Genomic DNA, 15,886 nt, shown 5'->3' with positions numbered 1-15,886 from the left:
TCAAACAATTATTGTTTATTTACTTACTTGGTATATACTTTATATTTACTTATATATGTATATGTTGTCTTCCCCAACATCATGTAAGCTTTGTGAATGCAAGAAATATTACCATTTTAGTCTTGGCATCCCAGGTGCCTAGAACTTAGGCTAGTGCACTTAATAAATGATTAATTTATAATTAATTATATATGTAAATATATAATTATAAATAAATGCACTAAATAAATGATTGCTGATAAATGAGTTCACTAAGATGCTGGATGATCATAGTACGAAGGCTTGTTTCTTAATTACCTGCTCCCAGTTCCCATATGTCAATCTGTACTGGAGTCCAGGCCAGTAGGTTTTTCTCATGGACTCAAGAATTTTATTTCTCTTCACAGAAGCCCCAGTAAATGTATATCAATGCTGTATCTTTGCTAGGCAAAAGGATCTTTAAGAGTCCGAGGTGCACCTAAAAAAGCCAACTCAAGAAGGCTCTAGAACTCTCTTAATAGCACAATAGCTGCAAAGAGAATTTCATGACCTCAAACTACAGACCTTCACTGGAAGGCATCACCATGCACCAATCAGAGAGGTGCTGTGGCCCCTATGACAGAGGATAACATGAACCAGCATAGACTGAACAGGGAATACCTGAGCTAGATGGGAAGTCAGTCTAGATATAGATGGCCTCTAAGGTCCCTTCCAGCACTTAAAATTCCAAAATACACTGTTCTTGAAAAAAATTTTGCCCAAACTTGACCCACACTCTTGGGGCTAAGATGGAGCTTCAAAAGGCTCTTCTCGAATAGTAAGGAAATATGCAGCAGAATAAGAGAAGAAAGGACAAGGCCAAACCAAGATGGCTCTAAAAATCACAGGGTACATGTGAAAATTTACATGACCAAATTCCCTTTGCTGGCTTGAGAAAGGCACTTTTAAGTACATTTACTATAATAATAGATTAGACCTTATGCACCCTGAGCTTAGTCAGACCAATCCTTCCCACTTATTTTACTGTGTAATCTATAAAGGTTCCTTGAATATTTAACAAAAGCAGCATGATATACTGAAGGATGCAGTGGATTTGGAGTCAGAAGACTATCTGTAGGAGCTATGTGATCTTTAGCAAGTTGTTCATATCTCTGAGCCACCATTTTCTCATCTGCAAAATAGGAGACTACCCCCCTGAAGTGTTGTGAGGTTTATATGTGAGATTGTACTTTGTAAATTGTAAAGGATTACATACATGTTAGCCATTATACTAAGTGCAAGTACATCAATATGTTAATGACATTTAAAAAACAATTTAGTTATAGCAGTATGTTATTTAGTATAACTACATTATAGAAACGCCACAAAAATTTCTTTTTTTGGTTTGTTACATTTTTAAGCAAAATAAAAAAGGAAAGAATCAATTCTGAATGCCCATTCTATTCAAGTGAATAAATTTTACATACCTACAGCATTCTTCAAACCAGCGTGCAATATAATCCCACATATAATAAGGCTCAAAGGAATTAAAAAGAAGATTGGCTGTTTTAATCAGTTCTGCTGTTTTCTTGTTTTCCCTCAATTTGCTAAAAAAGAAAATAAATAAAAGCTGACAAATATCAATACTTTCCTACCCTCTTCCCTACTCTTAAGTTAATAACGTTGGAATGCTTTAGTACTATTCATATTATACTTTAGTATCAGTAAAAATTAAAATATATGGTAAGGTTAACACACTGTGAAAAACATTTACGTGCCACACTTTTATAAGAGTTTTTATAGTTAGTACCCTGAAGGATTTATACTTTCCAATAAGTGCCAATGCAAATCTAGAAGTCTGGGAATATCTTACATGAAGATAAAGTGCTTTGTAAACTACAAAGTGTGATAACAATATATTTGAATCTTAAGTCATGGGGACCTTAGACTTTATCTAGTTGCACTTTCCATTTAAGGCAAGTGATCTCTCCATAGTATTCCCAAGTGCTCATCCACATATTTACAAGACAAGTAATCTGTGCCACTGTGATGTTAGAAAACTGTTCTCTCTTCTAAGATGAAGGTGACTTCCCTGTAACCTGACACTGCATCAATTTCTGCTCTTGAGGGCTACACATTTCCTTTTTAGACAATGATCACTTAAGTATTTCAAGACTGCCATCATGTGAACCCTAAATCTTCTCTTTTTCAAGTTAAACACCCTTAGCTCCTTTTCTTGAGCTCCTTCAAAAATGCTCCAGTTTGTCTGTCCCTCCAAAAAAAATTTAAAAAAAGGGGCACAGAACTTGAAAAAGCACTCCAAAGGTTGTCAAAGAAGCAAAGATCAGAGTGGAAGTCATTCTGCACACTATATTTTTATTAATGAAGGCTAAGATTGCATCAATTTTATTGGCAGCCATCACATGGTTGAGAAGTAGTGACCTTGCAGTAACCTAAAAGCCCTAATTCCTGTTCATTTAATTTGCTATGTAGCCATTTCCTGCCACTCTACTCGACTTCTCCAACCTATCCTTATATAGTTAATATTCTGAACTAAGGTAAAAGGCTTGACATTTATCTAATCTAACTTCATTTTGACAGTCTGAGTCCATCATTTCAGAATACTGGGATCTTTCTGGATCCTGATTTTGTCACTAAATTTGTTAGGTATCTGTGCATTAATGCTGGCTGCTTGTTTTCATGGAAGTTATCAATATAAAAAAATTGAGGTCAAATAACAGGGTCAAAGTGAGAGATACATCACCCTCTAGGTTAATATTGTCCTATTAATCAATACTTATTTCTATTCTTAAATCAGTTATGAATATACTTAACATTATTACTGTCTAGTCCATACTTCTCTATGCAAGATGGATCTTGCGTAACTGAAAAATTTGCTGATTGCTCTTTGAAATGCAAGTATACTATATCCAATGCATTTAGAATGAATACATAAACTATGACATCTGTGAATCTGTGAAGTTCACTGTTAGTCCCTGGAATTTGGTTAAAACTAGAGTTGGGTTAAAAATTCACCCAGTAAAGCCCTGATACCCTTGGCTTTTTAAACTGATATTCTTGGAGTATGGAAATGGTAAAGTTATTTCCTTGTTTCTAATTTAAAACAACTGTCACTTTAGGACTTATTAAGCAAATATGTGATACAGTCTACTGGATATGTTTTAGAAACAAAGAAGTCATTTCTGTACCTGCTTAATTGTGTATGATCTTTGCTGAAGGGTGGTTCTACCTTAAGATCCAATTCTGCTTTACATTGTGTATATAATGTTCTAAATACTTCAATCAGAACATCTTCTAATATGACAGGTCCTACAATAAATATAAAAAGTAAATACAATAATTATATATTGGCAAATTATCACATAAAGATTTCTTACATAATTAAATGTCTTAAAGTAAGTTCTAGATGTCCTAAAGTAAGCTGTTTCTTTCCCTTCCTGCTTCATTCAGATTCATACAAAGCCAAAAACAATTCCACATTTTTATGTGGCTATGCTCAGAAAACAACAAAGTAACTAATGAAAACATATATTTGGGCTGTTAAACAAAGAAAATTCATTATTAGAAATTTTTAGCATTTGCATAACTGAAGTATCTTTCAAGAAGCAATTAACTAAAAATACAATCTAAATGCTGTGGTATACTATGATTTTTATTGATCTCTTAAATATTTCCTTAAGATAATTCAATTTCATGTACTTTTTAAGGAAAAGGGAAGAAAATAAGCATTTCCTATGTGCCAGACATTGTGCTGAGTGCACTACAAATATTACCTCATTATTGTGGTTGGGTGGCCTATTCTCTGAGTTAGTATACTAGTATATACATTTGTGGTGGACAAAGTATATGGATGAGATAGGTTCATTAGTGAGCAGGAGGAAGCAAGAGGGCTGCACTGCACCTGGGAAACTACACAATGCTTTTAATGATACCAAACTACAATTGGGTAAAAAGATCCATCTTTTCAATAAAACTATTCTCCTAGCCAGGTTCTGGAGTTGTGAATCTTGGAAGATATTTTTCAAAAAACTGAAGTTACAGATGACCTAAAGGACAGTATAACTACACATGGTAGGCAGAAGTAAGGTATGAAGTCCCACAAAGGTATATGTTTGAAATGTGACATAAGGGATATCACAGAGCAAACTTATGACTGAAAAAGAGATTAAATTCGTTTGGTACAAGTGAGAGATAACAGAGATGAAAAAATCGAGTGTTCCACTGGGACACCCAGAGTACAAAAGGAGCTATAGAAAGGACTTTGGCATGTATAAGGATCATCTGTGGAGTACTTAAAGAAAAACCATGAATAGTAATAGCACTAGAAAAGGCTGGGGTGGGTTGGAAATATGCACCAATAGAGGGAAGAGCAACAATGAAAAGAACACAGATTCCCTTAAGTACTGAAGTTAAACCTTTTAAGCAGGTACATGCTCACTACACCTCAAGAGAGCTTTCTGTCTTGAGGCAATTGTGCAGATACTGCTGTGATTGCTAATCTTAGGGTTGTCAATTCTTGATTTATTTTTATTATTTCTTTCCAAGATACTTTAACTAAAATTCCAAATTAGATCCACTACAGTCAAATAAAAGACACAAATGAGAAGACATACATACAATTAGGTTGGAGATGCCAGAAGTCAACAAGGGCTACTCCAAACCTTCTTTTCTTTCTTTGTTTGCTTATGGACTGAACTCTAAATGATATGAGATTGTTAATGACTGGGAATTTCTGTCTCTTTACCTTAAGTCACTAGGACACTAAAATGCTTTAAACAGCAAGGATTCCTTTGGGTGGCCTGTCATATACATCGCACAGCAAGACAGTTGAGGAGCTCATCTAGAACAGCCAATACACTCACTGTAAAAAGTTGAATTTTCTAGGTTTTTAAATGAGAAACTGAGGACCTATATTCAAATGTTATCCAATAAAATGACCTGTAAAATGACATATAGTTTTCTTTAATATTTGTCTGTATATGTGTGTGTGTATATATATTATATATGCATATATGTAAAATCAATAAGGCTTTTTTTTTAATGATATAGAATATGAACAAATTACCTAGTTCAGGTTTGTCCAATAAACTGATTAAAATGCGAAAGGGTTTTAGGTCCTGCATTAGGGTACTTTCTTCTCCAAAGCCATTCACTTGTAAGATTCCCACCATTGCCTTTTAAAAAGGAGAGAAAAATGCAAATTAGTGAACAGAAAAATTACAGTCTGATATTGATAATGAAAAAATATAAAACACCAGGCTACATGACATGCTTTTACGTGATCAAAAAAACTACAGGATAGTAACACACATGATGATGATGATATAACATCCCTGTTATTTTACTGAAATAATTTTCCCAAGGCTGGTTATTTTCCCTCTGGTTAAGAAAGAATAATATTCTTTCTTATCTTTGGAGGTAGAATTACAACTACTGCACAGTATCTTCTTATTGTTTTTCTTCCCTGTGTTAATCTGATACTGGTACTCATTCTAAGCAGTCACCTCACCAAGAAATATATCCTAGTTATTTGGAAATTCCCTCAAATAAGAGAAGTATCAGAGTAAGAATAAAGAAATATATACCTTTTTGGGGTTGAGGACAGAGCTACTCAAAAATGTTCCACTAAAATGAAGTTTTATCGTAGTGGTATTCTTGTTATAAAGCCCTCTTTGGGGATTTCAAAATTTTAAGGAGGAGCATGTGGAAATTGTGCTAAGCACTTTTACAAATATTATTTTATTTGATCCTCACAACAACCCGAGAGGTGGGTGCTATTGGTTTATTAGAGTTGGGGAAACTGGAGCAAAAAGTGACTTCCTGCTTCTAGGACCATATCCCCAAGAGATTATAAAAATGGGAAAGGGTCCCACAAGTAGAAAAATATTTATAACAGCACACTTTGTGGTGGCCAAAAACTGGAAATCAAGGGGATGCCCATCAACTGGGGAATGGCTGAACAAGTTGTGGTATACGCATGTAATGGAATACTATTGTGCTATAAGAAATGATGAACAGGAAGACTTCAGAGAGGCCTGGAAAGACTTATATGATCTGATGCTGAGCGAAAGGAGGAGAACTAGGAGAATTCTGTGCACAGCAATGATCACAGTGTGTGAGAGCTTTTTCTGGTAGACTTGGCAAGGACTTGAAAAAATCCCCAATGGTATTTTAAGGCAAAATGCCTTCCACATCCAGAAAAAGAACTATAGAATCCAATCGCAGAATGTAACAGATCACTTTCTTTTTTATTACGTTTTGGTTTGCTATATGATTTCTCCCATTCATTTTAATTCTTCTACACAGCATGACTATAGTGAAAATGTATTTAATAGGAATGTACGTGTAGAATCTATATAAAATTGTATGCCATCTCGGGGAGGGAGGAGGGAGGTAGGAGGGAGGGTAGGGGGAAAAAAATCTAAGCTATATGGTAGTGATTGCAGAACACTGAAAATAAATAAAATTAATAAAATTTTTTTAAAAAGTGACTTCCTTAGGGGCATACAGCTAAATATCTGAAGGTGGTTTGAATTCAAGTCTTTCTGATTCCAGGCCCAGCATTCTCCCCACCGTGCCAACAGCTGCCTGGGAGACTCCATGAGTTGGGCTCTGGATTTCCCACTGAGAAAAAGCCCTAACCCATACAGGAAAATAAAAGGCCATAAACAATTTCCACAGAGTAAGAATGTTATGAAAAAGCATGAGGTTTCATAGGAAAGAATTCTCCACATCACTAATAAGAGGAATGAAAATTAAAGCAACTCTGAGGCTTCACCTCACACTTATCAGTTTGACAAAGATGATAAAAGATATAAATGACAACTGTTGGAAGGACACGTGTATGCACTGTTGGTGGAGCTGTGAAATGGTCTAACTATTCTGGAAAGCAAATCAGAACTTCACTAAAGAAGTCATCAAACTGTTCATACTTTTAAACTCAGTGATATCACTCTAATAATGTCAAAGACAGAGGAAAAAGATCCCCAAAATATTTATTGCAGAACTTTTAATAATAGTAAAAACTTAGAAGGAAAGTCCCCTTATACTAGGTGCCCACTGTTGGAGGTGATGGTATGTGAAGGTCATGGAAGAAAGCATCAGTACCATGTACTAGCTCTGGAGTCAAAGGACCAAGATGCCAATACCACTTGACACTTCTGATGGGACTTGGACAAATCACTTAATCTACCTAGGTCTCACTATTCATAAAAGAGGACCGGAATAGTAGCCTTTGAGGTCCAATACAGTTCTAAATCTAGATCTTAACCTGGGCTCCAAGTTCCCTGTAAGGTCTGTGAACTTGGATGGGAAAAAAAAATTACACCTTCATTTCAATTGTTTTTCTTTGTAATCCTATGTATTTTATGTACTGAAAAACATTCTGAGAAGAGGTCCATAGAGTTCACTAGGCTGGTTAAGGGGTCCAAGACATAAAAAAGGTAAAGAACTCTTGCCCTAAATCTGATTTTAAAGAATTTCATTGTATCTTATGAAAATAATGAATATGAAGAATTCAAAGAAACTTAGAAAGACTTGTATGAATTAAAGTAGGGTGAAATTAGCAGAAAAAGGAGGATAATTTATATGATGACCATAGTAATGTAAAGGAAAACAATACTGAAATACTTCAGAACTGTGATCAATGCAATGACCAACAGTAACTCTGAGGACTGATGAGAAAAAATATACCTCTCAGCTCTCAGTAGAGAGGGAGTGAACTACAGGTACAGAATGAGGCATAAATTATCAAACATAGCCAACTTTTGATTAGCTTTGCTAAACTATATTGCTTTGTCAGAAGGATTCTAAAGGGTGGTAAAGGTGTGACTGGGAAACAAAAATGATATTTTAAAAAGCATCATTAAAGCATTTTTTAAAAGTTATTACAGGTGATTCTATATGGAAAGATCAGTCACATGACAACTTACCATCCACCAAAAGAACCTTTTACACGTAACAAAGGAGGACAGATAAGCAAAACCAACACTTTGGCCATGCATGGAAGTGATCGTTTCACTCTCCACTAGCAGTAATCCATTACTTCTCTATCCAGGGGCATGTTTCCCCACTGGTTTCCTGAGGTCATGAAAACTCATAGCACTGATCAAAGTTCTAAATGTTCTTTTCCTTTACATTATTGTGGTCAACATGAGGCAGCAGTCATGAAAACTAATGCAATCTTAGGTTGCATTTAGAGATGTCTTATGTCCATACAGAACAGTCTGGCTGTACTGGGTCTCTCATCACATCCTGTCTGGAGCACTGCATTATATTCTAGGCCCCACATTCTGGGGCAGGTATTGATAAGCTTGAGAATGTTTAGAGGAAGGTTAGCTGGATGGTGAGGGGTCCAAGTTCATGGCAGATGAGAACTAGTTTAAAAAAATGAGAAATATTTAGAGAAACAAAAAAGAATATGAAACATGATACCTGCCTTCAAGTACTTGGAAGGTTTGGATGGTGGAGCCAAGATAGTGGAGTAGAAGCATGGACCTGCTCTAGCTCTCCCCCTAAAGCCCTTAAAATACCTGTAAAAAATGACTCTACACAAAATCTAGAGTAGGAGAAGCCACAAAAATGACAGAGTGAACAGTCCAACAGCTACACATGTATGACCTACATTGAATTGCTTGCTTTCTCAATGAGGGTGGGTGGGGAGGGAGGAAGGGAGAGAATATGGAACTCAAAGCTTTAATAATGAATGTTAAAAATAGTTTTGGCATGCAACTAGGAAATAAGATGCACAGGCAATGGGTATAGAAATCTATTTTGCCCTACAGAAAAACTGAGGGGAGGGGGATGAAAGAACGGGGGGGGGGTAAGAGAAGGGAGGGCAGACTGGAGGAAAGGGTGAATGGGATGCATGCTGTGCTGGGGTAGGGGGTGGGGAGAGATGGAGAGAAATTTTGAATTCAAACTCTTGTGGAAGTGAATGTTGAGAACTGAAAAAATAAATTAATTATATTTTAAAAAATGTTTAAGGTTCTCTCATATGTAAGACAAATTTGGGCTTCATGTAAGGAAAAAGTAGAGCAGACTGTACCATGAGGTAGTTAAAATTTTCAATCCAATTATGAATGACTCCCTTTTACATATGATATAAAACGGATCTTTCTCAGGTAAAGTTTGGAATACCTGGCCACCAAGATCCTTTTACATCTTTGAGATTCTAGATGCTTAAGAATGATTAAATTTGAAAGACAAAGTATACAGGTGTTAACTACTAGCAGGATTTGATATAGATTAATAAGAGAATAAAGATTATCATTAGGGCATATATTTTGCAAATAACTACATACTGAATAAGCAAAGAGTAAAATTAAGGTATTAATTACCTGGACCAACATCTCTTTTGAAAAAGTAGTGAAATAATAAGTGGCATGTTCCTCAGGATTACTATGTCTCGTGCTTCTGGGTCCTATGGTAACACCATTATTATCAAAGCCTCCAAGCAAACAAATATAAAACACATTAGTATTCCAACCACAAAAATCTACATCACCAATTTAAAAACCATAGAGCTCAATAATGGCCAACACGTACCAATTTGTAGTCCATTTAATGGCAGCAAGAGAGATAATTTTATAAAGTTTAATAAAAGGAAATTCTATGTGAATGACATTGTTCCAGAATAATTCTCCTGCTTACCAAATAATACAAGATAACTTATTTTTCAGACTATATTAGGCAGATTTTATAGCCCTTAATACTCAAATGCAAACAGTTCATCAATCTCTATAAAGTTCTTTATGTCGTAAGGTTCAGGACTAGAATTCATTGGGGCCTGTGAATTCTCCTGGGCATTTTCTGAGAGAAGATATGTGGGTCACTCAAGACCAACAAAATGTTAAATGAAAGAATGACATGCACTGGGTAGAAGAGCCGTTGCCCCACTCAACCTCTATCCATATCCCATTTAGGTACTTCATGACTTTAAAGGTAAAAAAATAATTTTTGACTAATTCACCCACAGTATGAATTTATTTGCATTATCACAATCATAATTTTACAGAAAAGAACATGACCTAAAGGATTCAAATAACTAAAGTTCCAATGAGGTCTTCTTCCATAATATATAACTATAAACCAAATATGGAATGTTCATTAGGGAAATCTGAATTCATATTTTTTATGAAATTTTATTATTACACAAAATAATAAGAAGCAAATGAATCCACAATAAACGTCATATACTTTTCCCTAAGAAGTTTTTGCTTCCTCATGCCATGTACTCAGTAAATGATTGTTGTTTTAAAAAATCAACATAAACACATAAAATCCCAGCAGTTTCTTTAAAAAGTCAAAGTTTTTTTTTCCATATCATAGCACTTTCAGTTTTTTCAGGTTTAATCACGCACATATCACATACCTACCTAGAAGCCATGCATAAAGCCTGCGATTTAGAGACATATCCCTTCTTAGAACCACATGAAGAGCTGCTGACAAGATTCTGATCATGTCAGGGCGAGTTGCCTGAAAAAGGGATGAAACATTTAAATTTAAATTTAAACTTTTTCTTCTGAGTTTGTCTTTAAGTAAATTCATGGCAACAGAAAGGAATTAAGACCCCAATTCTGTATTCCTGATTATTCTTTTTCTTTTCATTTCTTTCTATTTCCTTTCTTCTTACTATCCTATTGAATTTTTTTTTTTTTTATGATCATGTTGGTTAGTATTCATTAAAGATTTGTTTTCAGTTCAAAGAGACGTACAATTTTGGCTCTAAGGAAGTCAATCAGAATGCACATTTCAGGAATACTAAAGATCACCATCCAAAATAACAATTTTAGAGCTATCAATAGTGCCCAACAATTCTACTATTACTAACTCTTTCTGGTTAAAGTTAAAGTCTCTGTTAGAGTGAAAATATGTTATCTGACAGAGTTTTTATTAGCCATCAACATCATAAAATGAATTAATTTATCAGATTAGTTTATTATTATAATTATAATTTATTAATTTATCAGATAAGCTTTGATCACCTAGCAGTGGCCCTTTGTACAACAATATCGGGTGGTAGACTTTCATTGAGATTAGAAAGAAAAGCAGATGATGAGAAATGAGGAAAAAGTCTAGAAAACAGATGGTAGAAGATAGCTGAGGAAGGCAAGCTCTGATAAGGCAACATAAATCAAAAGAACCTATAAAGTCAAAACACAGTATTAAGATCCTTGGTTCATGAGAAAGGAGCCCAAGTTGGGGTAGGAGAAGAGCTGGCAAGAGGAGAAATAACAAAAAAAGAGAATAAAATAATTTGCTCAGTGCTAATCCAGTTATGAAGAGTTAGCAAAGGAAAAAATAAAACACTGTAACAGGGGTCCCTATTCCACATTGAATGACTGAAAATCACCACAAGCTGCTGTTTTTGTAAAATTAGAAGTCAATACTTTTTCCCTCTACTATTAAACTTACTTTGGCAATAAAGAAATGCTTATGTATCACACTGAGCAGTCAAAGTTTCTGAATATACAGGAATTCAGACCATTTCTTCACAAATAAGGAAATCAATTCTAGTCAACTAGATGCTTCATTTTTGAATTCCCAAGTTAGTTGTGATCAACTGTAATAAAAGCACTACAGAATGTCAAGGAGTGGCTAAAACGTCTTTCCTATTGCAGCCAGTTCTCCAATGAAAATTACATGGCTCCCACATTTCAAGCATACAAACCTCAGAAGTCATGATGGTAATGACCAAGGCAGAGGCTCCAAGTACACAATGTTAGGTAGAGCTACCACTGACTTGAAAGCTATGCTTTGCTCTCTTTTTGTCTTTTATGTTACATTTTTATAAAGACTATTGACTACTTAGGGAGTGAAAGACATAGGTAAACCTTTTAAAAACTCTGTTAAATGAATCCACTTCATGTTTGCTATAAGAATTATTCCCCTTTAGTTCTTCAGCTTACTTATAAATCTGCTCTTTAAAAAAAAAACCAAACACCTGTTTTGAGAAGTCATATGGAACAGTAAAAAAAAGGCCTGACATAAACTGGCTATGTGACACTGGGAAATCACTTAGTCTCCATGTGTCCCTGGCACCTTTCTAAGACAATTATAGAACAGGTGTTGATCTGCAACGGTAAAAGGAGTTTCCCAGGGGATAAAGTCATGGGTTCAGATCAAAACAATCCCACTCTTCCCAGCCAGAAACTCCCATTCTACTTCTACCTATTACTTTATGAAATACAAAAAAGACATATATGATGACTATCATTAAAAATGCCTGTGTATATAATACACACACACTGGCAATCATCTGATTTCTAAAACAAGTACCGTAGATTTATATCACTAGTATTTTACCTGACTCATATGGAAAGGAAAGCAGAAGAGTATGAGGTCCAGGGTGCTTCTTTGTACAAGGACACTCGAATCCTGTACTGAAGTACTTACTGCTTCTACCTGAAGAGAGAATGCCATGAAACCACCAGTACTTACTGAAAACTAACACTGATACAATCACAGTGAAATCATGCCAACAAAGCAAATCAAACCTTTCCTTCTTCCCAAGTTGGTAAGAGGAATACTCTGGGCATAATCATCCTGATCAAATGTAGTGATTTTTAAAGAAATCCAAAAGAATCTCTTTACATATTTTAAAACATTTAAAAAATTATATGAAGGAATGATATGAGAAAGGTCTATGGGGAGGGTAAAACCATTTGGTACTAGTTTAAAAAACAAAAAAGAAGACAAATGGCAAAGATTAGACAATGAAGAATCAAAAATTAAACTGAATGATTCAATGTTCAATAAACCTAAAATTAATTTAATTATTTAAATAAACTCCAAAATTAAATTTAAATTATAAATTACTTAGCAAACAACTCCCTATCTGAAAAGGATTACTAGAAAAATGGAAACCCAATCTAGTGAAAATTAATTTTAGACAAACATACCATATGCCATAATACTCCAAAAATGCCTACATAACCTGAATATAAAAGGGGATACTATTTTTAAAAATTAGAAGAATGCCAGAGAAGGTCAGGAATCAACCTACCTATGGCTTGTAAAACTCTTTATAACCTGTATCCTTCCTGTCTTTCCAGTCCTTTCATACTTTACTACACTTCATCTACACTAGGATCCAGTGATGCTGACCACCTTACTGCTCCCCTCCCATAAGATATGCCATCTCCAGATTCCATTCATTTTCACTGGCTGCACCTGTGCTTGGGACATTCCCTCCTCATCTCTGCCTCTGGGATTCCCTGGCTTTCATTAGCTCTTGGCTAAGGTTTTATCTTGTGTGAAAAGACTTTCCAAGTACCCCCTTAATTTTAGTGCCTTCCCCAGAGATCATCTACAAGTATCATTCATATGTGTGTATACAAAATGTGTGTGTGTGCATGTGTGTGTGTGTGTATTAGTTGCATATTGGTCCCCATCACACTGTGAGTTCCCTAAGAGGAAGGAATCTTTTTTTAAAATAGTATTTTTTTTTCCCCAATTACACGTCAAGAAAATTTTTAACAAGATTCTGAGTTCAAAAGTTTTCTCCTTCCCTCACTCCTTCCCCTCTCATCTTCTGAAATCAGTAAGCAGTTTGATGTATAATTTATACATATGCTATCATGTAAAAAGTATTTCCATATTAATTACACTTGTGAAAGAAACAGAAAAAAATAAGAATGAAGTGGAAAAAAATTTGATTCAATTTGCATTCAAAGTCCATCAGTTCTTTGGAAATGAAGGGCATTTTCCTTCGTGAGTCCTTTGCACTTGCTTTGGATCACTGGGTTCCTGACAGCCGATCATCAGAAAATGCTGTTGATACTGTGTACAAAGGTTTCCTGGTTCTTCTCATTTTACTCTGCATCAGTTCATACCAGTCTCTCCAGAATTTTCTGAAATCTGCCTGTTCATCATTTCTTGTTGCATAGTAGTATTCCATTACATTCATTTATCACAGCTTGTTTAGCTATTCCCCAGTTGATGAATATCCCTTCAATTTCAACATTTTGCTACCATGAAAAGGGCTGCTATAAACATTTCTGCACACGTGGGTCCTTTCCCCCTTTTTATGATCTCTTTGGGATGTAGACATAGTAGTGGTATTGTTGAATCAAAGGATATGCCCTTTGGGCACAGTTTCAAATTGTTCTCCAGGATGGTTAGATCAGTTCACAACTCTACCAATAGTACATCAGTGTCCCAATTTTCCTACATCCTCTCCAATATTTATCACCTTCCTTTTTTGTCATATTACCAGTCTGATAGGAGTGAAGTGGTATCAGGTCAGTCGTTTTTCCCATGAGGTATTTTACATTTTCTTCCATTTTTTAAACTAATTTTTTGATTACTGATGTCTCACTAGCTTTCACTTGCCCAATTCCAACTTTTAAGGTATTGTTTTCTTCAATTAGCTTTTGTACTTTCCTTTCCATTTGGCCAACTATACTCTTTAAAGAGTTTTTTCTTCACTGTATTTCTGTATCTCCTTTTTCCATCTGGCCAATTCTACTTTTTAAGCAGTTTTCTTTCATAATTTTCTTGCATCACTCTCATTTATTCCCCCAACTTTTCTTTGTTCTGGGGCGCCACTTTATGGCTACTTGGAGGTTAACATGGGAGAGCTCCAGAATTTACTACATACTCCATAACACCTTAGCTCCCAGAAGTCTAGAAGAGGGATTGTTTTTGGCTTTTCATTTTACCTCAGTACTTTTCATAATGCAGGCACTTATTAAAACACTTATTTACTATGGCTTGGGGGAAGGAGGCATGACTTTCTAACCAAACAAGAGATAGAGGTCATTAGAAATTCTGATTAAGATTGTACATGTATGAACTATATCACATTGCTTGCTATCTTGGGGAGGGAAAAAGGGAAGGAGGGCAAGAGAAAAAAGTTTTAACTCAAAATCTTATAAAAGTGAATGCTGAAAACTTTCTTTACATGTAATTGAAAAAATAAAATACTATTACAAAAAGTAATTTTGATTAAATGAAATTGAAAAGCTTTTTCGTGAATAAATCTCAAGAAAAGTAAGATAAGAAAACAAGTGGTTAAATGGGAATCAAAACAGCTCTATGGTTTCTGTTCACACACATAAATTGGTGAGAATGACAGAAGTTTGGAAAAATCAGTGCTGGAGGAGTTATAAAAAGATAGTCACACCAATGTACTGTCAGTAAAGCTGTGAATTGGTCCAAACATTCTGAAAAGTAATTTGGAGTAATGCAAATAAAAATAAATTGCTTATAATCTTTGAGCCAACAATTTCATCATTGGAAATATAAAATAAGGAGATCAATGACAACTAGAAAAGCCCCAGATATATCAAAATATTTATAGCAGCACTTTTTGTGGCAGGAAAGAACTACAAGTAAAGTAGAAGCCCATTAACTGGGGTAAGGCTAAATAAATTGTAGTTTGTGAGTAAAAAGTAATGACTACATTGCAAAAATGATGACTAAGATTGATTCAGAGAAACTTGGGAAACTTTCCAAACTGATGCAGAATAAAATAAGCAGATTCAAGAGAATTTACAGGATGATAGTAATGTAATGGAAAACAATTTGGAAAACTTTGGAAATCAGATTAACACAGTGAATAATTACGATTGAAGAAGAATGACGATGAAACACGTCTTTCATCTCTTGGCAGAAGTGATGTATTTATTAGAAGTACAGAATGAAACATACAATTTGAGAAATAGTCAATGTATGGATTCTTTTGTTTCCCTATAATTACCTGTTAAAAGGGAGGGCCTTCTCTTGGGGGAAGAAGGAAGGATATGAATAAGTAAATACTGATAGATACAAAAAAAATTTTTAAAGAAAAAATAAGCAAAACGTTAAGAAACGCAGAAGAAAAAAGGATAAAAAGGGGGAAATTTTGTTACTACCTAAATTTAATATTTAAATTACCTAAATTTAAAACTCACTTTTGTTAAAA

At 34.8% G+C, this 15,886-nt stretch overlaps 1 protein-coding gene across 6 annotated transcripts in view; it reads right to left on the bottom strand.

The window, feature by feature from the left end:
- Positions 1–15,886, bottom strand: part of DOP1A (DOP1 leucine zipper like protein A) — a 107,827-nt gene that overhangs the window by 55,820 nt on the left and 36,121 nt on the right. For all 6 annotated transcript variants that reach the window (XR_011974395.1, XM_072642693.1, XM_072642696.1 and 3 more), the window contains 6 exons: positions 12,286–12,384; positions 10,356–10,455; positions 9,318–9,427; positions 5,045–5,153; positions 3,168–3,288; positions 1,446–1,565 (listed from right to left, as the gene is read on the bottom strand). Coding sequence is in view for 5 of the 6 variants with exons in the window: in XM_072642693.1 (XP_072498794.1) it covers positions 1,446–1,565; positions 3,168–3,288; positions 5,045–5,153; positions 9,318–9,427; positions 10,356–10,455; positions 12,286–12,384 (659 nt within the window). In the remaining variant the exon portion in view is untranslated. The remainder of the gene's footprint in view (positions 1–1,445; positions 1,566–3,167; positions 3,289–5,044; positions 5,154–9,317; positions 9,428–10,355; positions 10,456–12,285; positions 12,385–15,886) is intronic.

Source organism: Notamacropus eugenii, chromosome 2 (genome assembly GCF_028372415.1).
Source record: "Notamacropus eugenii isolate mMacEug1 chromosome 2, mMacEug1.pri_v2, whole genome shotgun sequence".
Classification (NCBI taxonomy): domain Eukaryota; kingdom Metazoa; phylum Chordata; class Mammalia; order Diprotodontia; family Macropodidae; genus Notamacropus; species Notamacropus eugenii.
This window is presented reverse-complemented; position numbering and strand designations above follow the sequence as displayed.